This window comes from Malaya genurostris, chromosome 1 (genome assembly GCF_030247185.1).
Source record: "Malaya genurostris strain Urasoe2022 chromosome 1, Malgen_1.1, whole genome shotgun sequence".
Classification (NCBI taxonomy): Eukaryota; Metazoa; Arthropoda; class Insecta; order Diptera; family Culicidae; genus Malaya; species Malaya genurostris.
The window spans coordinates 123,750,657-123,778,437 of NC_080570.1; the positions used below are offsets into that span (position 1 = coordinate 123,750,657).

At 38.4% G+C, this 27,781-nt stretch overlaps 1 protein-coding gene across 1 annotated transcript; it reads right to left on the reverse strand.

Annotated features, from left to right (window-relative positions):
• Nucleotides 1-27,781, reverse strand: LOC131425679 (vesicle-associated membrane protein/synaptobrevin-binding protein). Its single transcript, XM_058587749.1, has 5 exons — nucleotides 27,094-27,781; nucleotides 10,115-10,267; nucleotides 9,804-10,040; nucleotides 9,532-9,695; nucleotides 1-2,137 (listed from the first exon to the last, which is right to left on the reverse strand). Exons 1-5 carry the CDS (start codon nucleotides 27,152-27,154, stop codon nucleotides 1,874-1,876), a joined length of 879 nt encoding a protein of 292 aa, XP_058443732.1. The 5' UTR covers nucleotides 27,155-27,781; the 3' UTR covers nucleotides 1-1,873.

Consider the following 27,781-nt stretch of genomic DNA (forward strand, 5'->3'; position numbering starts at 1 on the left):
TATACATTATTCCATTATTTATTTCTCGAATAGTTTTTGAACGCTAGCAAAGGAGCAGAAAAAACTACTTGATAAATTGGAAACATTTTACAATAAAAACAAAAATAGAAAGAACCACGGCCATATTCTTTTGTAGAGAAACGGAAAACCACGAATATACAAACCATTGGAGTACAACTAATGCAAAACATAAAATAAAAACGAAATCTACAACTGAATCAGTGAAAGCACTACATTGGAGACCGTTTACTTGGTATTGTTTACTGCAAGCAATCCAGTGCGCATCCTCCGTTCTCTAGAATAGTCTACGGCAGGCAACACCGACCAAACAAATAATAGGTGAATATTAACAATTGGTAGAGTTTACTTTCCATTTTGTTCTGGCAGAAAATGTTTCAATTAGTACGATTTAGCGGGTCACGCAGGTTGTTGTTGTTTTTTTTCAACTAAAAGGTTTGTCAACTAGAATGTTTTTATCCTGTATGTGTTCATAAATGTCTGTGTTTGTGTGTGTTTTTTTATTGTGTAGCTGCGATTGTTCATTTAGTACGTTTTGTTATGTGAGTTTTGTTTTTTGCTAAATGTATTGGGAGTGTTATTCCAAGCAGCCCGTTAATGGTTGTTGTTTTTCTTTGTTTGTTTGTTTATTATAAACGGTTATACTCTTGCAATAGGTTTTTTTTTATCCCGGATGCTATGTTTTCTTCTTATCTATACGAAATCAAAATTTTGTTTTTTTTTTGTTGTTTATTCATCCTCAACCACTTTTGTGTACGAGGTTGTTTGAAAATAATAACAGACCATCTGTTCAGTGCCTTGATTAGTAAGAGTCATCCAAATTTGCATAATTTTGCCACGGTTGCTGTGAATGCTAGGTAGGTAGGTAATGATTTCTTCAAACTATAACATAACAAACATGCTTTCCTTATATAGGCTACTATTAATTCTTAAACGCTAGTTTTTTTCCCTTTTCATTACTCCTCTCTTTTCTACTACGCCCTTTTTAGCGTGACTTTTTTCCTCTCGAAAGAAAAAATAAACGGTAGCTATGATTATAACCCCTCGCGTGTCCTGTTTCGCGATATTGGAGACAGATATTTGATTGTTATCAATTAGTAATAGCTAATCAAACTGCTGGCTTCGCGGGATCAGCTCTTTTTCTGTTTCAATGAATGTAATCTACTCCTAAGCGACAGTATCGTTTCTGTTGTTATTCTGTGTGTGTGTGTCTGTGATTCTTACTTATTTAAACAGAAAAGACTGGTGTACTAGCGGAAATCAATAACAAGAAGATTGATAACTAATTGCTCATTACTTGTAACATTCTTTCTTTCGGTTTTATTTATTCTTGGTATCATTTAGGATATATACGATTTTCTTTATGGAACCTGCCACCAGCAGACTTTTATGTTTGATTTTAAAACACCGCAGTTCTCCTAATAGATTTCTGGCTTTATGTTCAGGCGTTTTTGTTTTGCATTATCCTATACAGTAACCGTGTGTGTGTGTGTGTGTGTGTGTGTATTTTTGCCTTGACATTGATTCTCGTTTTTTTTCTATAGTTTCTCTTTTTTATTAATCATGTTTAGAGTTTAATTATTTTACTGCTAGGTTCTGCATCAGTTATAACTGTTTTTATTGTAGTACAATTTATTTCTTCTCCGTCCGTCACGTACATGCATTTTGTTGGTTTATAATAAGTGAATGCAATTTGTTTTCCTGGTTTTTTTACCCTTCTTCCTACAAACCTGCACCTGTTATATGTTCTTGAATAAGTGCGCTGTAAACTTTTTGTTTTGTTTTTTTCTTCTTTTTCCAGTTTGTTTCAGTTTAACTTATTATCATTGCCGCTGGTGCCGTTGATTTTCAGCGTTCAGAGTAAAAATTTACCGATGATTAGTCCGAATACGGCCATTGCGATCGCTGCGGCTACATAGATCATGGGAATTTGCTGCTGAGCGGCCGACACGGGCGGACTGTACGGATTCTGATAGTGGGCAGCAGCGGCTGCTGCTCCGGGCGAGACAGTTCCAGCGGAAAGCGACGAACCGAGTCCGCTCGATGTTAATGATGTCGATTGTTGCTGCTGTTCCTTGGTGCTGTTCTCCAGGTCTAATCGCATTCGTAGTAGTTTTTCCTGTGAAGTAGGGATTTTAACAAGATACACGTTAATTGTTTGAAAACGACAAACTATGAGAAATATCATGTCGAAGGAATCGGTTTGTTATAGATGGGGCTATCGAGTTTGAAACAATGATTGATTCATACGGTTCTATAGGAGTTCATCGCACGTTTAAAGTGGCGACGATTAATGGACTACAATTGTCTGTGAAAACCCGAATATCGAGCTGCAGAACTCCAGTCTTAGAAGCAAGATTTTAAGGAGATTATAAATTTTCTGTGAACGAGTTTTTTTTTATCTGCTCAATTTTGCGACTACTCGACCATCAATGGAAATTGAACTTCAATGTGAACTACCCTTTCTGAGCAACCTAGAAGGCCGTGCTGTGGCGGTTGCCATTCCCAACTGGCTAAGAATCACACTACGGTCCGGTGATATAAGTCCACCAAAACCATGTGACATTATTTCAAACAAGCTTTGATCCAATGGTTTTCTGTTCCATGTCGTAAAAGTCCACTAAAATAATGAGAATATTGTTGAGAAAAAATGAAAGTTCGATGGGAAAATTATAAACGGCATAATGGCACTGCGAACCTAACACAATACCGTCTTTGCCAGGGCTTCGACCATGGTACAACAAACTGTCATTTGGAAATACGCTGTTTAAATTGTGGTAATTCGCTTCCAAACACGTTCCAAGTAGCAAATGTAACTTCCGAAAGTAGCAAATGTAACTTATTGAACTTTCAAGATGTTTTATAATTGATTTAGAAATGTTATTTATGTTAGATATGTTTAGAAATATATATTAAAATTGGTTGTGCAATTTATCACTGTTAAGTTTCACAATACTACCGAAAAAATCACTGCAGAACAACTTTAAGTACATCTAAAATAATTGTGCAGTAAATCACCAACTTGTTAATGTTTCACTAGAAGCTCTACAAAAAATTTCACATCGTCATGTAAAACGGGAGTAACTATAACAAATTTAAACTTATTAAAAACTTTCCAAACGGCTGTCATAATTGTACCGGACACAATATATGTCGAAATTGCTATCAATCTCTGGAAGAAAATTTTTTGAAATTATTGATAGTCTCCGCAAGGCAAAAAATGCTAAGCCGAATTGATAACCTTGCTGCAAAAAATATATTTCTGCAGAGTCCGCATTGTTTTGACTGTATCATGAATTTTAAGATCAGTGTGCTCAGTTTTCTTCAGTTTTAGAAAAACAATGATATAAAATTCAAAACTTGCAAAAAAGTTGTGCAAGAGTTATCTGTTTGAATTGAACGCAAAACTTGCAGACATGAGATTATTATCATGAAAGTTGCAGGATTACAGCATTACATACGCAATGAAAACAAAAATAAACCAGATAATTTGTATTCGGTTTTAATCTCGCGAAAAAAAATAAGCAGACCTGACATCACTTTTTAAAGATATTGAACGAAAACTTAATTTCATCATAGTTACTCCCATAGTTATACCAAAATAATGCCTACAGTGCGTATCACAAAAGTCGAGCCCTCTCAGATAAATGACTATACTGTATTGTTGTTTAATTCAACTAGAAGATATAAACTGATAAAAAAAAACAAAACGTAGAGAATTTCTGTCCGAAATAATGTTAATGTTTCCTGTTATTTAGATAATATATGTCATTACGTTGGGTGAACCATTTTCTATTCAACTCACTGTTACCATCGATGCCATATTGGAAAATTTTCGAGATTTTTCAGGTTTAATTACACATTAGTTTGATCAAAATCGTCTGAGAATTTTAAAGAATGTTTGAATACACGTATTTTAAACACCATTCCGATGATTCTCATTAAAAATAATAGACTACTTAACTTTACGTTTCGTCTTCGACTCATCAGTGCGTTCAGACTGTTATTTTTACAGAAATTGGTTTAGAATCATCAAAATACGTTAATTCGAAGGCGCTTGAAAATTTTGGGCGCACGAAAACATGTTTCACCATAAAAATGCAGTTCGTTGTCGATTTTTCATTTACAAAAACACAAAAGATCAATTCTACAATATGTTGCATTATAATTTTTCATGTGCAGATTATTTAACAAGATCTTTGTGTTAAGAGCAGTTGCATTGAAAATCAATTGTGAAAGTTAATCATTAGAAATTAAGTTTGCATGTTTCTGTAAACGTCAATCCATTTCTTGTTTACATTACGTAGTAGTTCTCACGAGTTTCACAATTGTTTTTCGTTGATTTTATTACTGCCTTTTTGATGGGATCGACGCATGTATCAGTTGCACAATTGTTGTGAATTAAAGTTCGTTATAACGGATGAACTTGAAAGTATGTTACACAACACAGAAAAATTGCGCTGTTTCCATAACACAACAGTTACTAGAATAGTGATATAAACTAACTTGATAAATTGCACAATCAGTAGAAAAATACAGGATAGCAACTTAACATGCTACTTGGGTAATAACTGACGTTTGTCACAATTGAGATTACCAAAATTCTCAGTAATTTTATCTTTGGCCGAGATGGTTACCGAGTTACTCGGCGGCTATTTTGCCGAGATTCAGCGAAAAAAAATAAGAGTGTAACCGACATGACACGTTGTTTTTTCCGCTCACTTTTTTCTCAGCGTTGGCTAACCCGATTTCAACAAACCAAGGCTCATTTGAAAGCTACTTTTGGACCATTGATCAAGTTCGAAGATTAATTGGTTCTGACTTCTGGTTCCGGTGATATATTGGTATAAGTGACGTTACACGTTGTTATTTCCCCGCACAATTTTCTCAGAGATGACCTAGCCTAGGCTCGATTGAAAACTTCCATTGGGCTATTGATCAAGTCCGTTGATCAAATGACTATCACTTTCAGTTCCGGAGATATAATGGTAAAGGTGACATAAGTGACAAAACGCGTTGTTTTTTGCCCTTCAATTTTCTCAGAGATGGTAGAACCGGTTTTGAAAAGTCTAGGTTTGTTTGAAAGCTTCTATTGAGTTGTGAATAAAGTTCGAAAACCAAATGCTTTTGAAAATATAATAGTATAAGTGACGTTGACGAATTTCGAAGTTTTAATTATTTTCCAGCAGGGTCACTTTTACAGAGGGAGGGCAATGGGAACACACGGTCTTAAGGGGTGCTTGAGTTAAAAAAAAGGTCATTCAGTTTATTATGGAGCGGGTCATTTCGCCCCAAAACCGTTTCGCCGAAAGGGTCATTTTTTACGAAAGGGTCATTTTAAATACATCAATATTTGAAATTCCTCAAAAATATCTATTTGTTTTTATATCTCGTAGATAATTGATGTAGCGCAGCCGCATAACCGAAGTCAAGATGGTTCGACTCAGTTCGGGTTTACATCTCATCCAAGTCAGTCGACAAACAAAACCGTTACGTTGGAGACAGAAGAAACCAAGTACAGTATTGTGTAGTGAACAATAGACCTCGAAAATGAGTGAACCAAACGAACAAAAGCTACCGTCGGTACGAAAGAATACAATTATTGTTGACTTCAGACAGTGCAAAATTCGACCTTCGATACGAGAACTTGAAGGTTTGCTTAAGGAGCAAATGCATCTTGACATTAAACGTGTACATTTACTTCAATGCAATAAGACCAATAATGTTGTTTATATCCAGTTCTATAAAGAGTTGGATGCAATTCAATTCGCTAAAGAAAATAATAATGTGCATTATGTGGAGCATGAAAACATCAAGTACAACATTCCAGTATATATGGAAGAAGTGCTATAGAAGTGCGTGTGCATGATCTTCCCTCAAGCGTCATCGATCCTTGTATTCGCAAAACCATGTCCCAATACGGAGAGATTCTCTCTATCGAAAAAGAAAAGTGGAAGAATTTTTTCCCCGGTATTCTAAATGGCGTACGTTTGTTACGCATGCGCTTGAGGAGGCCTATACTTTCTTATGTGACATTCGGTCAGGATACAAGAATACCGTGCAAATCACTTGTTACCTATGACAATCAGGCAATGGATGACGAGACGAACCACGAACGAAGTGCCCCTCAATCCTCGCAGGAGGAAAATGGAAGCTCCTCTCCCCCTAGAAAAAGGGTGACAACGAGATCCAATACAAAAAAAAATCTTTTATTTAAAAACTCAGCTGAATCGGCCACGTAAAGCTTGTACGCAAATAGGCCTGAATAAAATATCTTTTAAATAAAAAAAAACAAAAGATGGTTAGACTGCACAAAGCAGCCGAGGCGACGCCAGCTGAATTGGCCGCCAACCCGCCGTCGTAAGCGGTGGCCTCCTGTAACCGCCTCGTTTGCCCGGTCTACTCAAAGCTAGGTTTCTTTGCTTTAGTTAGGTCCGAACGAGCGGTAGCGAGGTCGGATAGCATATGAACACAACGATATGACGAAGCCGCATTAGATATTTTTTCATCTGCACTCAGTTATCAGAAAATACCGCAAACAATTGCCTGATAGGCACACTAATACAGTCAACAAGCTTTTTTTGAGAATCATCATTTCCGTTCTGAGGATCATGAATAAACCAACAAAAATTATTCAAGTCTCTAGATCATTTCAGAAGTACGATTTAGGTCAACAAAACGGGAATTGAAATTATTGTTTCTTTGGAATTAATAAATTCAATCACGATATTGAAACTAATGAAGGATTCGGCGAAAGGACCCTCATGCGTTTATTAGGGTCTCACAAACAAATCTTGCCTTGGACCCATTGGTATGTAAAAGCGGCCCTTCTGCAACGATATATTTTTCAAAAAGGGAAACGAAAACTCATTTTTGGCCTATCAGTGAATCAAGTCAAGATAATACTATTTGTTACAGAAAATAGATTTAACAAAATTTTTCGAATTTTGTGGAAAAAAAGTCTACGTAGACTTTTTAAAGGGAGAATTGGAAAAATAAGTCTATGAAAGTATCGAGGGGGGACGGGGGTTTTTCCAAATTTTGATCTGGGTGGATTATAAGCTGTCCCTTTATTTGTGATACACCTCTAGAATGCTCTTACGGACCTCGACAAATCGAAGATTTTAATCCAATCATGAATTCGTTATTGTGTTACATTTCTTGAGGTTTACTGTCATGCCATTTCAGTCGAACATGTCTAAGATCTTCTGAATGTCAATTTCCAGAGCACAAAAATCCACAAGACTTGTGAAAGATTTCGAGAAGTGATCCGAGATAGCTCCCTTATTCCGATTCGTGGAGAATGGAAAACATGTTCTAAATTTGTAGGTCATATTAGTTGATGGCGATACAAACTTACTCTGGCAATACAGGTTTCGGTATCAGATCGCGGAAGTAGCGGTCTAAAATCCCAAAAGAAAATTCACATCGATTTCTCGTAGATGACTTGAGGTTTGGGAACAGATAATAGTTCGAAGAGGCCAAATCAGGTGAACACGGTGGATGGGCAAGTAACTGGAGCCATAAACGGTTGATATCACCCGTGTACTTCATGCAAGGCCCTTTCTCAGTGATTTCGGTCCTTAATCGCTCCATTAATGCACGCTAATATTTGAATTGAGGTAATCCTCCAAAAGTATACTATGACAATCCCAAAAAAAACCAGCATCATAATCTTTCTGACCCATTGGGCCTCTCTTCCATGCACTCGTGCCGCTTCGAAGCATGACTTCAGTCCTTTGTCGAGTAATCATTTTGTTCTCTAGCGTATAATAATGAATCCATCCAAACATGTACTCGAAGTGCACTAGCGTTCGTCTTTTTAGTTTACGCGGAATCCAGCGGCAGGATAACTTACTCATCTGCAGAATCTTGCCCTACTATGGTAAGTTCGCGCACTTTCTCTTTCATTTTAGTGTCTTTTTTGCCTTGCTCATATAGAAAAGCTATACAATCTCTGTTAAAACCGACTTTTGAACCGAGGCCCGGAGGGCCGAATGTCATATACCATTCGACTCAGCTCGACGAACTGAGCAAATGTTTGTGTGTGTATGTGACAAGTAATGTCACTCGATTTCCTCAGATATGGCTGAACCGATTTTTACAAACTCATATTCAAATGAAAGGTCTTACGGTCCCATAGATCGCTGTTGAATTTTATCTCGATCCGACTTCCGGTTCCGAAATTACAGGGTGATATGCCCAAAAAATTGAAAAAAAAAATGTCACTCACTTTTCTCAGAGATGACCGATTTTCCCAAACTTAGATTCAAACGAAAGGTCTTATATTCCCATAGATCGATATTGAATTTTATCATTATCCGATTTCTCGTTCCGGAATTACAAGGCAAAATGTGCAAATATATGAGAAAATGCGCTCAATTTTCTCGGAAATTTCTTAACCGACTTTTACAAACTGAGATGCAAATGAAAGGTCTTGAAATTCTTTAAAAATTCCCCGAAAAGTTGATCCAGATCCGACTTCCGGTTCCGGTATCACAGTACTACTAGTAAAAATTTTCAATTTCATGAATATTTTTTATAAGCGATGGCGGAACGCGGTGCACATTTAGTTGGCAGATCTTGCTAGTTGGTGGATATATAAATCTACTCTGGGACTACTAGTGCCCGGTTTCCGCTTCCGAACGCACCGGTAATAGTTAAGAAAGGCTCCCAAAAAGGAACTCGCTTCGATTTTTCAGCAACGGTTAAACCGATTTCACAAATCATTATTCAAACTAAAGCTCTCAATGTTATTTGATTTGTTTCAGCAAGCAAAGCGTCCGGCGTTTAATCCAAATTCGACCTTAGCATATCAAATGTTCTTGAGGTATATTTTCGATCAAACTAAAATGTCTTAGTTCTACTCGAAGCTATCTTCATTGCTTCAATGCAGTTTCGTGTTTGATTTTGCGGATTTAAAATTTCAAGTTTCTAGCATCATTTAATACAATGAGTTGAAAACTTTACTTAACAACAATTGAGTAATTGATCGACGTTAATTATTTGGCATTGATGTTACCAACTTTTAATTATTGTGTATGACAAAGATAAGAATTTTGTGTACTTCAACATAGTTTAAACCTAGGAAATTTTGGAAAGTCCACGCCGCATCGTTTTTTATAATTTTTGCTGTCCGACCTCGCTGAGAGATAGACCGTAGCTTTTGGTAATCCAGGCACACGCTTGCAACTAGATAGAGTTGATGGTGCTGCTCGAATTTTGATTTTATTATGAAGACAAAGCAATGAACGCATACCGAGTCGTCAAATGACCGTTTGTCGGCATTAAAACCGGTGAAAGAAGGAGAGGTGTGCAAATGTGCTCGATTGGAAGACCAAGTTGTGCATCCGTTTTCGTGATGAAGCCGTGTTTGGCTGAAGAAATATAGTCGACAAATTGTTCGTCCACACAACATAGGGTCAGATATGGTATTACGGTTACACTAAGATATAACGAAGAACTTCGCATGACTTCCGTGACCGGAATGTGTAATGGTAAAACATAGCTCACCTTCAGTAGTAGATTTTCGTGACGCAGGGAGCTTTCGGCTTCCCGCAGTTTCTTCAGTTCCTGCACCAGTGACGAATCACTCAGTTTCTCTTCCTCGTTGTTCAAGTTACCGATAAGCTGCGGGTCCATCGACGATAATCCGGATTCGATTTTGTTTGGTGTAGCTGCAAAACGAAAATAAAAAAAAAAAAAAACAATCAAAAGTCACGAGTTATCAGTCTGCTGTGACTCTTGCTTGCTTGGACCAAATAGCCGAACAATCGCTTACTTACCACTAGCCGATTGAGTGTTGGCCGTCGTGCTTGTGAGCGCCGCCACCGACGACGTCTGATTGTTATCGACTGGCAGCTCGAACACGCACCGTAGCTTCGAATCCATCAGATCGTCCGGGTTGACGTCCTTCCAGAGCTGCTCGGGACTAACGTCACCTTCCGGCATGATCATCGACTGCACCATGAATTTGTGCTTATTCTTTTCGGCCGCATCAAAGATGAATGGTTGAAGGATAACTGAAACGGAAAACGGGATGAATTGGAGGTTGGATCGCCCTGGTTGCCCCCCCCCCCCTGTGTTTGTTACTCACTGGTAATTTCAATAGTATTTTTCGGTTCCAGAAGACCGCAGTTCGGGCGCACGCAGTACTTTTTCGGTGCAGTTGTTTTGATTTTGAATAGAATATTATGATCGGTCGGGTTGGTTAGTCGCATGTATGATGAAACAGCTGTGCAGAACGGACCTGTAATAAATTAGAATAGTTGATTAATCAGTTTGAAGTTATATGAAATCAGCTGGATAAATAGAGATAGTATGACACGTATTGAAATTTATGGTGTTTTCGCTTGAAGGTCAACCCGACCTAGTTAGGTTTGGTTTCAAGCAAAAAAGACATACGTTCCGTTTTGAACAAATGCACCGTACACTAAGAATCCAACTTTCTCTTTATTTCTACTATCATTTTAGCATCATAATCTTGCAAAACGCGGAATATGATTTGTTTGCATATATACATTAATTGAAGCTTCTAGCGAGGACTTGCCAAAACAAAGCAACCCTGCAATTTGATATAAACATGCATTTCCGATGTTTCATTGTTGATGTTTGCCGTAAGCCAAACAGCAGACGGAAAAATTCCTAACTAAACGTACCGGGGCAGATCAAACCCCGACCGGAATGGACCGGTAGTCCACTGCGAAGAAGATAGGTGATATAAATCCATCATATATCCATTGTGACAGCTCATAACTAACGCAAGTGTAGCAGCATTCGCTGGAGGGGAGGGTTTCGGGGTGGAGTGGATGACCTTCCGTTCAGCTTTTTTTTGTTATCCCGTAACGATGAAAAAGTAAGAATATATAAAGCAAAAAAAATAACTATCCAAGGGGTAGGAGACACTTTACCTGATTTGTGTAGGTCGATATCATTTTCTTTTGTTCCCGTTGTCAGTATCGAGAAATTTATCACACTGTCCTTTATAATCGCAAGACGAATCTACGTTAATCGTGAAGCCCACAGGACATGAGACAAACATGCGGTTAGAGGCGGCAGTACACGGCTCAAGAAACTGATGGGCAAGGTTGAACAACAACAAGAAAAGTGTGACCAACTAAAGCAATAACCGGAGCAAATCCGCATTAGAGAATGAAATATGTTGTTTGACCAATTCAACCCTTCACGTCACTATCACAGCAGGCAGACTAACCTCAGTGAAAAAAAGAAAACGTTCGGATTTTTGGGATCACGTTGAATTATTCTCTTTTAAGAAGACACATCTTTTCATTTCACTATCCACAAATCATTAGGATTTGCTTATATTACATTTCATTTGTACACAATAAATGACAAGACTTTTTGTTGTATTGATCGAATGCCCATTTTTAATATATCTAGATCTGGATTCTGGCTCTGAACACCGAATTAGAATATTGAATTATCGAACAAGGTTTCTGGATCAGAATACTGAATCTGAACCTGGATTCTTGAAAGAGATTCTTTATCCGAGTATGGATTCTGAACTTGAAGCAGAATTCAGTACTTATTTTCGGAACATGGAGCTGGAATCTAGGCCTGGAGTTAGATTGTGAACCTGAACTCCTGACAGAGACCTTAATCTAGATTCTGGACCTGGATTCTGTGCCTGTTTGTGTTTTCTGAACTTTTGACAGAGTTTCTGTGAGGCTGAATTGAATTCTGGACCTGAGTTCTCTAGGATTCCTCAATTCCTAAATTATTGACAGATTCTAAACCTAGACCAGGATTCTGAACCAGAACCCTGGAGTTGGATATCCGACAAGGTTTCCGAGTTTCTGAGCATGAGGCAGAAATCTACACTTGGATACTGAGCATGGATTTGGATTCTAGGCCTGAACCGGATTTCTTGGCTTAAACTCTCAGGGAAGGTTTCAGGTCTAAATCTGGAGCATGATTCTGGAGCTGGGTTCAGGATTCCAAACAAGATTTTTACTCAAGAAAATTTGACGGAGATACTGGGAATGTATTATAATCGTAAACCTGGAACTTGATCCTGATTTTGGATTCTGAACCTGAAGCTGGATTCAGAAACATTGTATTCTGGGCCAACATTTTGAAGCATGATTAAGGACCTGGTTTCTGGATGTGAGTTCTGGTCCTGCATTTTGACCTTGGATCCTGATTCTGTACTCTGAAACTGATGCAGAATACTTTATTTGGATTCTGAATCTGGATTCTGTACATGGATTCTAAGCTTAAATCTGGATCTGAATTGAGTAACTTGGCCTAACTTCTGAACATGAATTTGTGATCTGATTGCAGAATCTGAAATCTGAACCTAAAATCGGAACTTCGATTCTGGACCGGGATTCTTAGTCTGAATCTGAACTCTGAAATTAGACTCAAATTCTGAACCAAAATTATTGACAGAGATTTTTTGCCTGAACCTGAATTCTGCATCTGGATTCTGGAATTTAACTTTCAACCTGGACTTGGACTTTGGTTCTGGGCCAGAATTATGACCCCGGATTAGCTTCTGACAGAGTTCTTGGAACTGAAACTAGATCCTGAATCTTGACTCTTCCCCTGAATTCTGGACCTAATTTCAGAACATGGACCTGGCTTCTTGAGCGAAAATCGGAATCCAAATTTTAGGCCTGCATCTTGGACCTGGGTTATAGACCAGAACTCTTGGCAGCAATACATAGGTTTTCGTGTGTGTTGGACATAAGTTCTGATCCCAGGCCTAGATTCTGGGTCTTAATTCCTGACAGGAATTTTAGAAACAGTCTATATAAATTTGTCATGAATACATTTTACTCAGGGTCTTTCTCAGAAAGTTTTTTTTTGTCGTGAATACGACTTATTTTACTATGGGGTGCCTTTTCAAAATTAGCCATATGGAAGAATAGGCAGAACTTAATCGTGAATATCTCGACTTGTATTAACGGTAGCAACATAATTCTTTCATCATTTCATCAAAAATATGATCAGGAATTTAGGATAATATTTTGAACAGCGTGAGATAACCACACACAACTCAAAAATTAAGTTTTCTCAAACTTTGAAAACAACGCGGAAAACTCTTTACTTTTGCTTGGCTTTTTCGCGCAAGGACGACGATTTTGAGGTAGTCAGGCACATATCTTCAACTGACTGCGTATAAAGGGGGAACCGTGGTCAAAAATCGATCATTTCTTCTTGTGCGTTGGACGGATGCAGACGTCGTGGGACCAGCAGCTTCGGAGAGTGCACCTTCTGCGTGGTACCAAACCTCAAACTTCAGCCATCAGGTGGAGCAGTTGTCAATGAATGCAGACCTTTTGCGTGGTATAAAGCCTCAAACGCTTAGGTCGTGCTTTTATTTGGACTTCAATCGTCGGGAGCAGCGGTCGTCAATAATGAGAGCAGACCTTTTGCGTGGTACCAAACCTCAAACGCTCAGGTCGTACTCTCATTTGGACTTCAGTCGTCAGGTGGAGCAGTGGTCAATGAAAGCAGACCTTTTGCGTGGTATAAAGCCTCAAACGCTTAGGTCGTGCTTTAATTTGGACTTCAATCGTCAGGTGGAGCAGTCGGCAAGGCTTTTATATGGACTTCAGCCGTCAGGTGGAGCAGTTGGCAATGAAAGCAGACCTTTTGCGTGGTATCAAACCTCAAACGCTCTGGTCGTGCTTTCATTTGGCCTTCAATCGTCAGGTGGAGCAGTCGGCAATGCTTTCATATGGACTTCGATTGTCAGGTGGAGCAGTTGGCAATGAAAGCAGACCTTTTGCGTGGTATAAAGCCTCAAACGCTCAGGTCCTGATTTCATGTGGACTTCTATCGTCGAGAGCAGCAGTCACTAGTAATGAAAGCAGATCTTTAGCGTTGTACAAAACCTCAAACGCTCAGGTCGCAGTGCCAGTTTCCTTTCAAAGAAGATCGATTACATCATCCTGTTGGTGGTCGTTTGCATTGGAGTAAAATACAATGGGAAATGGACAACAATGTGGAACATTATGCAAAATCAGCCCTTCTAATGGCTCTAAATGTTACCTAAAGAACTATAGATTGTTTCTTTGTAAATCGAAAATTAAAATTATTTTATCATAAAGAACTATACTGGTTATTTTGTAATATTTGTGTGTCGAATGTTTGATGTAACTTACTGTAGTTTGGGTGTATCGTTTCAAATTCTAGTTGTGAAAAATGGGAAAGCTTGCACAATTAACACAATCGATCAACTAATTGGTATTCGGAAGTATAAAGAAAGAGTGTCAGTTTTATTCGTATTCACGACATCCAGTTATGCCTCTGGCATTACACACCTGTACTTTTTTAAGGAGTCGACTATTTGCGACTCATTTCCCACCTGTTAACAATGTTGAATTTACGATCTGAAATCCCGTGAACCCACACGGACCGAAGGATTGGGCCAACATTTATCAACGTCATCTGGAAGACTCCCATGCTATATTCATTTCACGGGCCACTTTCGATCGTCAACTGAAGGTAAAATCTGCCAAAGTCTACCATTGCGAACCCAAATACGACATTACCCAATGATACTATCCTAGGTTTGAGTTAGTCGTTCATGAAAATTAAAAAATGCCCTTGGCATCTTAGAGCTTAAGCAGTGTGCCTTAAAAATTATATTATTGTATACAAAAATTTTAAAAAAAACTATCTGTAATCACAACAGTCAGGTGGCACGTTTCCCTATTTAAGCTAAGACTAAGCAGATTTTTTTTTTTTAAATGCATTTCTAAAACAAAACAAGAAAACCGCCGAAGAACGCGAAGGTGAACCAAATATTGCAGAAGAGAAGACTTTAAGCAGCTTTTCGGGATGTCTTTTCATATTTCCATGCAACGAATCAGTGTAGAGGAGCATATTAGGACGAAAAAAAAGTACAAATTTTCCAAAACAATATTTGGTTGGGAGGAAATATGCAGTTGTGGTTGAGCAAACCAAAGCTTCATCACTACCGGAACGGTAAACGAGGAAATATACCGTGAATAATACTTAAAGAAGCGATTGTTACCATTTCTACGCAGCCATAACGCTCTATCGCTATTCTGGGGTGAAAGAGGCGAGTTCACCTAACTACCTACTCCGTTTACCGATTTCTCACCGTCTCTGTAGTAAATGTGGACCTTCAATGAGGTGTCTGCAGTTGCATCAATTGTACTTCTTACCGGACTGGAACTCTGCATTGAACTTTTGTAATTTGTTTCGAGTTAATAGTAAATTGCACTCTATACAGCTTTGCCGACCTTTATCCTAAATTACTACATCAGAAGTGCTGAATTGTTGCCATTCTTGAAAGAATAGAAATAATGCATGCTAAAAACTGCAAGAAGGCAGGCATGACTTGCGAGAAGCTTGGCAAATCATACTGGATAAATGAAATTGAGAAAAAATAGCATGATTTAGGCTCGAAAATACAATATATAAGTCACCAAGGCATCCCACCCCCCCCTCAGTAATAGCCGTTCAACCGAGAAGGTTGTGTATAGAAGCGTACAGTTTAATAACGCTGGTTAGTTTACACGCGTTAAATACGACAACGGTTGAACTACAGGTAGAGACCTGTTGGCAGCAGCCGTTAAAACGTAAAATCGTGCTGCATAAGAGAGCCCTAGTGCTGGGCCAAGCTGGTGAAGGAAACAACAAAGGGCGTTTCCCAAGCTCTACCCAGGCCACAATATACAGCCACAAGTGCTGAGCAGAAGAGTGCAAAGGCACACAGAAGCAGGAGAGTGCAAAGGCACACCGGTGCGAAGGCACTTCGGTGCAGAAGCATATCGGTGCGGAGCACAAGGAAGAAGGAGACAAGACAACTCGGTCTTTCCACTGCCATACAACACGCAGGTATACACCGGTGACCTGCGCTGGTTGCAGCTGGCGAAGACAAAAGTAAATCGGAAATCGAGTGGTGCTGGATGTCAGGTAGCAGTAGCATCACATCCAACAATCAGCATCCAACAAGAACATCTAGAGCAACGAGGATCTACACCGCAGTGCAACGGAGATAGACAACAATTTCAAGGTAGAAGTTTTTTCTTTTCCTTTTGATTGAGTACTGTGTAGTGTTGGTTTCATTTTTTACTTTAAAGTTTGATTAAAAATTTTAATGTGATGGATGAATCAATAGACGTAAATCCTAGCATGAATCCTATACCCCCACGAACGAAAAAATATCAGGAGAGCTCTTCTGGGCCTTGGATAGTCTTTTTTAGACGTATATCAAAGCCATTAAACATTTACCAAATTTCTAAAGGTTTGACATCACGATTCTCTTCAATCAAAGAGATCATAAAAGTAAATAACGATAAAATTCGTGTTGTGGTAAATAATTTGAAACACGCGAATGATATTGTCTCTTCGGAACATTTCAATAAAGAGTATAAAGTTTACATACCCTCCAAAGATGTCGAAATTGACGGTGTTGTTACCGAAGCGAGTCTTTCGGTAGATGATTTACTCAAGCATGGTGTTGGTCGTTTCAAGAACTCTATGCTTGAGGGTGTGAAAATACTGGAGTGCAAACAACTGTACTCAGTAGTTTATGAAGAGGGAAAAAAAGTTTATCGCCCATCAGACTCGTTTCGAGTGACATTTGCCGGATCTGCGTTGCCGTCCCATGTCTATGTCGATAAAATTCGCCTCCCTGTTCGGCTTTTTGTTCCAAATGTAATGAATTGTACGAACTGCAAAAAATTCGGACACACAGCTACTTACTGTAGCAATAAACCAAAATGTATTAAGTGTGAAGGGCCTCATAAAGATAATGATTGCAACAAGGAAATTGAAAAATGTATTTATTGTGGGGAAAGTCCTCATGAGGATATTTCAGTATGCACTGCATTTAAAGTGCACAAAGACAAAATTAAGCTTTCTTTAAAAGCACGGTCTAAGCGCACATATGCAGAAATGCTTTAAACGGTCATTCATTCCCCCCTTTGGAAACCGAAAACGGGTTTTCAAATCTAGAGGAAACAGAGGACTCTGACTCTGACGAAAATAGTGAAGGTAATTCGTTTATCACTACCCAAGGGTCAGTTAAGAGAAAGAAGTCTTCTTCCAAATTACCAAAAAAGACACCTAAAGTTTCATCTTCAAAAAAAGATCCCCGTGTTAAACAAAAAAAGTCAAAACCAAAGACTGTGCCTCCTGGTTTGTCAAATTCACAAACCAATCCAGGATCTAGCACAGAAAAAGGTAATAATCCTGTGGGCTCCATTTCACAGCCACCAACAGGATTACTGAAGTTTTCGGAAATTGTTGAATGGATTTTCTCAGCATTCAATATATCTGAACCCTTAAAGACCCTCATAATGGCATTCCTTCCAATAGCTAGAAATTTTTTGAAGCAGTTATCAGCTCAATGGCCAATTGTCTCAGGTTTTGTATCTTTTGATGGATAATTTATCACCCGCCGCAAATGATACAATCACTGTCCTGCAGTGGAATTGTCGAAGCATCATGCCAAAACTTGATTCATTTAAAATTTTATTGCATAGTCAAAAATGTGATGTATTTGCTTTATGCGAAACATGGCTTACTTCAAACATAGCTTTAAATTTTAATGATTTTAACATTATACGTCTCGATAGAGACTCTCCGTATGGTGGAGTGCTTTTGGGAATTAAGAAATGCTGTTCCTTTTATAGATTAAACATCCCTTCAACTTCTAGTATAGAAGTTGTTGCTTGCCAAATAAACATTAAAGGCAAAGATATTTGCATAGCTTCGGTTTATATTCCTCCAAAAGCACAAGTTGGACAGCGACAGCTTAATGAAATGGTTGAAGCCCTTCCTGCTCCACGATTGATTCTGGGGGATTTAAATTCGCACGGAATGATGTGGGGTTCCGTTTACAATGATAGCAGATCATCTTTAATACAAAACATTTGTGACAATTTTAGCATGACGGTATTAAATATGGGTAGCATGACACGGATCCCAAGACCTCCTGCACGCCCAAGTGCATTAGATCTATCTCTTTGCTCAACATCAATTCGACTAGATTGCACCTGGAAAATATTGCCTGATTTACACGGTAGCGATCATTTACCAATCATCATCTCAATTAGCTGTAACAAATGTATTGCTAATTCAGCTAGTATTCCATATGATTTGACAAAAAATATCGACTGGATTAAATACCAAAGTAGAATCTCTAGTATTTTGAATTCAATGGAAGAGCTCCCTCCACTTGAAGAATATGACTTCCTCGTTTGTTCGATTCTGGAGGCCGCAGAACAATCCCAAACTAAACGCTTTCCTGGGCCAACGACTAACAGAAGGCCTCCCAACCCCTGGTGGGACAAAGAGTGCTCAGAGGCTAAACTCGCAAAACAAAATGCTTGCAAGACGTTTCTAAAACGGGGAGGCGGAACTCCTCAGAATTTTGAAAAACTTATGGTTTTAGAAACCAAGTACAAGAGCATACTTCGAGCCAAAAAATGTAGCTATTGGAGACATTTTGTCGAAGGTTTGTCAAGAGAAACCTCAATGAGCACTCTTTGGAATACGGCCAGACGAATGAGGAATCGTAACGTGGGCAATGAGAGTGATGAATACTCGAACCGATGGATATTTGACTTTGCTAGGAAAGTTTGCCCAGATTCTGTTCCTACGCAGAGCATTATACGGGAATCTCCTCCAAATAATGGTTTTATTAATAACCCATTTTCAATGATGGAATTTTCTATAGCACTCTTGTCTTGTAACAATAACGCCCCTGGGTTGGACAGAATTAAATTCAACTTGGTGAAGAATCTGCCCGACCTCGCAAAAAGACGTTTGTTGGAATTGTTCAACAAGTTTCTTGAGCAAAATATTGTTCCACCTGACTGGAGACAAGTGAAAGTTATCGCCATTCAAAAGCCGGGGAAACCAGCTTCCAATCACAACTCATATAGACCCATTGCGATGTTGTCCTGCATCAGAAAATTGTTCGAAAAAAATATTCTACGACGTCTCGACACTTGGGTCGAGACGAACGGTTTGTTGTCAGATACTCAGTTTGGCTTCCGTAGAAATAAAGGGACGAATGATTGCCTTGCATTACTTTCGTCTGACATCCAAATTGCCTTCGCTCAAAAGCAACAAATGGCATCTGTATTTTTAGACATTAAAGGAGCATTTGATTCAGTTTCCATTGATGTTCTTTCAGACAAGCTCCACCAACATGGACTTCCAGCGGTTATAAATAATTATTTGCACAACCTTTTGTCAGAGAAGTGCATGTATTTTTCACATGGCGATTTGGCAACATTCAGAATTAGCTACATGGGTCTCCCGCAAGGCTCATGCCTCAGTCCGCTCCTCTATAATTTTTACGTGAATGACATTGACAGCTGTCTAGTAACCCCATGTACACTAAGACAATTGGCAGATGATGGCGTGGTTTCAGTTACTGGGCCCAAAGCTATTGATCTGCATAAACCATTGCAAGATACCTTAGATAACTTGTCCGTTTGGGCTGTTCATCTTGGTATCGAATTCTCTGCGGAGAAAACAGAGTTAGTCGTCTTTTCAAGAAAGCATGATCCCGCGCAGCTTCAGCTCCATATGATGGGAAGAATGATCCAACAGGTTTTAACTTTTAAATACCTCGGGGTGTGGTTTGATTCCAAATGCACGTGGGGAGGACACATTAGGTATCTGATAACGAAATGCCAACAAAGAGTAAATTTTCTTCGAACAATAACAGGATCTTGGTGGGGTGCTCATCCGCAAGATCTAATAAAATTGTATCAAACAACGATACTTTCAGTGATGGAATATGGATGCGTTTGTTTTCGTTCCGCTGCAAACTCTCATATTATCAAACTTGAGCGAATTCAGTACCGTTGTTTGCGAATTGCCTTAGGCTGCATGCATTCGACACATACAATGAGTCTTGAAGTTCTGGCGGGAGTTCTTCCATTAAAAGATCGATTTTGGGAGCTTTCATCACGCCTGCTAATAAGATGTGAGGTGCTGAATCCCATGGTAATTAATAATTTCGAACGACTAGTCGAGCTTCGATCTCAAACAAAATTTATGACAGTATATTTTAACCATATGTCACAGGAAATCAACCCTTCAAGATATATTCCTATCCGTGTCAGCATCCTAAGTGCCCCTGACTCAACTTTATTTTTCGATACATCCATGCAGCGTGAAGTGCGTGGAATCCCGGATCATCTACGCTCGACGGAAATCCCAAAAATATTTTCAAGTAAGTTCAGGCATATTGACTCTGAGAAAATGTTTTATACGGACGGATCGCGAATTGAAGAAGCGACAGGGTTTGGTATGTTCAACAATAATGTTTCGGCCTCATTTAGGCTTCAAGAACCTGCATCTGTTTATATAGCAGAGCTAGCAGCAGTTCATTATAGTTTGAGTGTAATCGTCACATTATCTCCAAACCATTATTTCCTCTTCACAGATAGTCTGAGTGCAATTGAAGCCATTCGCTCAAACGCTGCTGGCAAAAATGAACCGTTTTTCCTGGACAAAATAAAACAGTGCCTGAACGACATATTGAACAATAATTATCTAATCACTATAGTCTGGGTCCCGGCTCATTGCTCCATTCCTGGCAATGAAAGAGCCGATATTTTAGCCAAACGTGGTGCTATTGAGGGTGAAATTTATGAGCGACCGATTGCTTTCAACGAATTCTATAGCTCGTCTCGCCAAAGAACACTTGCCAGCTGGCAAGCATCTTGGGATAGAGATGATCTGGGTCGGTGGATGCACTCAATTATTCCGAAAATATCGACAAAGGCATGGTTCAGGGGACTGGATGTGAGTAGGGATTTCATTCGTGTGATGTCCAGACTCATGTCCAATCACTACACGTTAGATGCACATCTCCTTCGAATTGGGCTCTCCGAGACTAATCATTGTGCTTGCGGAGAAGGTTATCGGGATATTGATCATGTCGTTTGGACATGCGTGGAGTATCGTGATGTCAGATCTCAACTAATAAATTCTTTGCGTACCCAAGGTAGACTATCCAATATCCCAGTTCGAGACATTCTTGCTTGTCGTGACCTTTCATACATGAAACTTATTTATCATTTCATAAAGAAAATTGGAGTTTCAATTTAATAAAGGCCCCTTTTAAGACTTAGCTCTGATCCCAGCTGCGTCCATGAGTTCAACCAATAGCTAAATTAGAATAAAAATTATGTAATGATACAAACAAACTCGAAACAGTTTATGAAATTATCAACAAAATGTCTGAAAATAACAGCTTATTTTATAATTTATAGAAGTTAATCGTTTGGTTCAAATAATATTTCCGAGTAGATTTCATAATTAATGACGAGTTACCTAAGATGATATTTAAGCTATAAGAGAATATGTTGTAATAAATTTAAAACGTTGTGACTATGTTAGAATTAAATTAGGATAAGAATATTATGTAAAAGTGATGCTACGGCGAAGAAAAACTTATGTAAACTGCCTTAAGAAATAAACGTATTTATGAAAAAAAAAAAAAAAGGCATCCCCTAAAACGAAATTACTGATAAGCAGCAGCAACAGTGAGACCTCAAATTATGTTTAACTCTGTTATTCCATCGGTTGCAACCTGCCCAACAAAGTCTGAGACCATGAAGGTCTGAAAGATGACTGACGAAAATAACTCAGAAGAAAATAACATGACTTTACAGCCTAATTGCAGAACTGAACACCCAGTTAAAATAGAAAATCATGTTATAATCCACCTAGTGTGCGATGATGTCTTATATTCTCATAATCTCTTAACCTACAATCGGAAACACATTAGAGCTAAATTTAGAAGAATTTTGTTTATGGTGAGTTTGAAAGTTGTGCGTTGCAATGCTTGCTTGGAATTCAAACTGGATAATCATGGACGACGAAAGCGACGTGAAATTCGATTACGCCGGGACCATAATAAACGATGATTCAAAAGCGGCCCTTACATGAGCATTATTTTTGTCATTTTTAATGATGACTAAGTAATGATGTATTTCAAATTTGATAGAAATCTCGTCATTACTGCACCATTACACGTTCATTAAAATGATATTATTTATTATTAATGACATTTTTAATGACTCGTGTAAGGGCCGCTAAAGCCACAAGGATCCTTCTATCAAAATGAAACAGATAAAACACCAAAAACCGAATTAAAAGTAGCCAAAAATTTTTTTAAACGGGTATTTCATCCGAATAAAAGTACGAGTGAGTTACACGATATTGTTCAATGTTTTCACGGAAAAGGGACATTTTTAGTTGTAATCCACTTGTTTGCCTATAATCAAACTACATTTTAGTTATACAAAAAAAAATTTCTTTTACCTGACAAGAAAATATATTTATTTAAATTTGGCAGCCCTGCAGTGAAGGTTGGTATTGTTTATGTGATGAGAGACCACGTATTTTTTCATTTTTCCTCTACCAACAACAATCTTTCGCGATCAACTTTATTAGTTCTTTTGTGCTGATCTAATTTTTCACCGGTATAGTGCTGTGTTATAATCGTGGTACAGAGTATTTGGTAAGAATTCTAACGTTTAGTATACTGCCCATACTAGCATATCAGTCCCATATCGATTTTCGACAATATTGAGTTAGCTTGAGAAATGCAATCCATCCTCAATATACTCTCAGAAATTTCAATAAAAGTGGAGGGTTTGTTCAGTAAAATGTGAAAAAATATCAACTAATGTCTGTCCCATATGCAAAGTACCCGCATATCAGTCCCATTCAGTGCAAATTTCAATAATTTCATTTGTTGCAATATTGGAAGGCACAAATCTCCAAATATCAAGGGGAACGTGCCATTTGAGCCAATTTGTTCTGATTCCTGATATGCAAGTATAGGCAGTATAGTTGGAAGATAGTTTCATCCCCACCGAAAAAAACTATTTCGTCCATTAGTGTTACAATTGTTGTAGGAACACAAAGAAAAAATGAGCAGCTCTAACGAATTTTATGGCTTTACAGACGAGGAAAGGAACCCCTGTATTTACTACCGTTCTTTCACAGAAAGGAAAGTTAATAATGTTGAATATACAAGGATATCTTTTTAATTTGAATAAGAAGGTATATTTGATTATTTTTATTATGTAGGTTTAGATTAATGAATGATGTTAAATTAGGTTAACTAACGCCATTATTGGGACTGCGTGATTCGTCAGTATGGCGAAAAAACTGAATACATTTGTAAAAGCCGTGCAATCACAGTACTGAAACATGGTATGCACGAACTGGTTCGTGATGCTGGATGTCACAATCGCATTGAACAACATGACGGCATAATCGTTATCCCGGAAGAACTGAAGGAAACTATGAATGGGCAGCTTTTCCTCCAAAAGTATGTCCGTTATGATGAACGCCACATTATAATTTTTGCAAAGCAAAGTCTTGGCATTACATTCCTTTTGTGGAATTTTGCCCTTCTGTTTCAACAGACTTCGCAGCCGATTCTTAGCGTACAGAATCATTGCATGGCTAGTACTATGGATCCTACTGACACTAAGAATTCTTCCAGGTCGCGGGGCTCGAAATCTAAATCATTTTTGCAACAGCGTCTAATTTGCAGTATTTGGGCAGTTCGAGATATTGGCTTGTGGATGGAACAATTGCAGCCGCTCCTCCCTCCTCTCAACTTACGAGGATTTAAAAACCTATACGCCAAATATGTTACTATAAACATGGCTGTAAAACGATTGCAGGTTTGTTACAAATTTAAACAAACTGAATATTTTTTTAATACTATTGATATGCTAGCGCATGACTCCATTAAAGTGGATATTCTTACAAAGCTGGAAGATTTTCTATAATATTTTGAAATTACATTTTTTAAGACGCAATAAAAACAAACGACCGATGTATCACCCAGTGTTGTGGTCAAATTACAGGGCAGTTATAAAAAATTGACCCCTAACAACCAACCTGCTTGAAGCATGGCTTCGTCGCTGGATGGAACTGGTTGGAGGTCAACACCTTTCGATGATAACAATAGTTGAAGAACTTTGGAAAGAACAGCATGAAATTGAAGGGAAGATCTTTCGGGTTATGAAGAAGAACTGCCCACAAACATCTGCTAACAATTTGCAAATCAAAAATATTTGGTTGAAAAGTACGGAGCTTTCTAACAATAACATGGTTGAAAGTATCGCTCTATTGCTAGCTAGTAAAAATAAGAGATCTTAAAAAGATATATACAATATCAACTAGTTTTTCAAATTTCATTTTAAAATTTGAGAATCGATTTTAGTTTTGTTGACAGATTTTTTCACATGTCTAGGAATGCCAGAACGATTCTTTCAATCGGGAAACCGTTTGCCCGGTTTGCAGATGAAAGAATCGTTTCGACCGACTGAGTTGCGGTTTTCTGAGATTCGGCTTTCTATGATGTCCTTTTTTGTGTTTTCGACCTTTTTATTTGTGTACTACCAACTTTTTGGGTGTGTTCTGAAAGTTCAACAGTTAATTAGTTCAACCTGAGCTGGTTTCCAATGATTTAACCCAGCGAAATTTGTCGGCCGGAATCGGTCCGATTGTCGAACCGATTGATCACGATCCTCTATCATCATGTGATAAAGCGGGAAAAACTTTCTGTAATATTACTTCCATTGGTGAAAGAACCCGACTTTCAAAAAAGTCCGTTTTTTTTTGCAAAATTCGTATAAAATTACTGCAAATTTTACCAATGTATTCGAAAATCAGTACAATACTGGAAAACTCGTACATCTGGTAACCCTGGGTAAAAGTCTGTGAAATCGAAGAAAAAAACTCTGCTTGACTAAAGTTCGTTGTAAAGAATGAAGAAGCACAATTTTGACGAATATCTGCGAGAAAACATAATTTTCAAAAGTTTGCAGCTTACTTTAGAAATAAACAGATTTGCAATCAAATCAGCAGACTTGGCATCTCTGGAAATGAAGCGAAAGCGAATTTGTAAGATACGTCTAGCGAAAGAATGACGCAATTCGACCTGAGAATTTTTGACAGTAGCCGGAATTCAGCCAGGCGTCTGCCTATTACCAGAATTTCTCATAAGCGCTTGGCATTCTAAGCATTGCACATTTTGATATCATAATCAACAGCTAATTTCTAGTCATGAAATCTGTCATTAAGCATGGGAAATTTTTACCCGTTGTACAATGCATTCACTAGTATCGACGATAATTACCAAAGATTTCTGGTAGCTTCGAAGCATCATTTTCAAATACAAAGCTAGATTTTAGCTTTTATAACCTCCGAAACAAGTCGAACAAGTAGACGTTTGCTTGCAATAGACCTAATCTCAAGTAATCCTTTGAATCAATGAAATTTAGCTTTGCGGTCGTATCTGTATAGGAAAACTGTGCCCCGTTTTCGGCACTTCCATGTCATTCTATAATTCAGAATTCACATTTGAAGTAAGCAGCACGAAATAGTAACAAAAACAGATAATAGTATTCCGGTCTGCTCTTTGGGACCTTCTTCAGCGTAACAGTTCAACATATGTTTGAAGTAGTTGTGCAACTCGGAGAGTGCTGGAAGCGTTCCGATTGTTGGGAAATTTCGATACACTTTTGTAAAGGGCTTCCAAAAGTTTTACAGCAACCAACGAAATTTCGTATAGAGTGACCGGTTTTTGTTCACTCTCAGGCCAACGGTCAAGTGTCAAAGTTCGCGTGTGAGGCTGTCCAAGAGTGCCATGTTTATCCCATTTTTTTGGTTCACGATAGTAATTGTATTTATTCACTAGCCAGAATTAGCCAGCCTACTGCTATCGCTGTTTTTCACAACTGATGTCGTTTTCGTTTTTAAATTGCACTACACGTGTAGCGAAAGCTGCACTGAAACCGTTCGTTTTTACCAATTGCACTACACCAGTGCTACACTTTTTCTGCGCCGATACCACTGGTGTAGCACTCATCAAAAGTTTGGTGTAGCTCTGTGCAATGGAATCGTTAATTGTAGTCAATGGTTACTGTTTATGTTTTCGTCATTTTTGTTCGTTTATTCATGCCTCAGTGTAGCACTGCACCGGTGTAGTGCAAATTAAAAACGAAAACGCCATGAGTTAAAAGTCAAAATCAAGCTGGTATTTTTCTGTATACTAATGGAAGTCAGCGATTTTACAAGCAGTTCATCGCTTGAGATTCGATCATTTACAATACTACTACTTCTATAGTAGTTTTCATTGTTTATCGGATTCTTGATTAACCAATGATTCTCTTCTTAGTTTTACGCAGCAATGTCATGACACCGAGCACTGAGAACAGATACAGTGCGTGATTGTTGCTAACGATGCTTGTGTACTGTGAAGTACTGTGACTACCCAGTTCTAATCAGCCGCCACTCCAGGGAGGTTCAGTGAGTGTCTGCCAGGGTGATGAGGTAACGAAATTATCACGAATATGAATCATACCCGAGCATTCGACAGTGCTTATGTCATGTGCACACGGTTTCGGCAATTACTGTTTTAGATGACGGATCGCAGTTTTGTTTATCGAAAGACAAAAAAATACCAGTAACTTTTGATATGTACTATGTCAATGCAGGTATAACATGTTATTGTCAGATTTAAGCAAAAAATATCCAAATTAGAGTACTGGAGCGAACATGCGCTTTGTCCTAGCACAAAATACCTGTCGCCAAGCCAAGGGTAACAAATGCGTTGTGCTGGTCAGCAGGAATCATTCTGATGTTTCTACTTAATACCATAATGGTCCCGATTTCAATGACTTGAGCAGCTGATTTTTCCCGTTTTATTTTGTTTACAGTATTAACATTAGCGATGTATCATTTCTATTTCACAATTTTACGTCTTCGAGATCCGATGTAAAAGTTGGTCAAGTTCTAAATGGGGTTTTTAATGGCTGTATGTATTGGATCAAATATATCCTATTCTCTACGTATGTAATCTGAAGCGGATTCCTGTTTGGTCTGCTGACGATTTGCAGTGTCATTACGATTACGCTATTTGTTTACCGTGTTTAGTCCAAACACAGCCATTGAATTTTTGATTAAACACAGTTTTTTACATTTTTCTTCCTATAAAATCTAATCAAGATAAGGTACAATGGTTCCATTCTCCCAAACATCGTTGGTCAGGTTAGTTTATGGTCTTCTACTTACCCACAAATTTGAGCTCAGTCGCTGGCTCGATGACCAGCAACTGCGATAGTTTGTTTGCCATCTTAACTGGTGCTGCTATTGCTTACACTTGCAATCAATTCCGACAATAATTCGACTTTAATTTTCACGCAATTGAACACTAATAATCTTACACAACACAACGTTTGCTTCTCGACAAACAAACTCCTCCCGCTGTTCGGGAATGTTTGTCCCGTTTACTTTCGTCCTTTTTTTCCAAACCAACACTAAACGTACGGATCGCGTTTCCGTTCTATAATTCCACAAGCATCGACGAAAAATCCTGCCGAATGGATCGATAAAAAATAAAAGTTGCTCACATTCAAACACCTCAAACGCACACTAAAACGCCGTTTTCCTTTTATTCACGTGAAAATTGTTCCGGAAAGTTTACACTATCAGGAAACACCTGAAACTGTTCCGTTACGAAAACGTAAACCTATTTCCGCAACACAATCCGCATTGGCCAAGGGCTGGCTCGGACCCGTTGGATCTTTTCTGTTTCTTCTTCACTTGACAGCTAAAGAAAAATCAATTTTCACGCCCCGGTTTCGCTTTCGTCACTCTTGTTCGTCCATGCACAATACTTCGTTGCTGCTTTTTTTGGTTTTTTGACTTTTGTTCTGGTTTCGCCTGCTGATGGTTGCGTTGCGGTTATGAAAACCGAGTT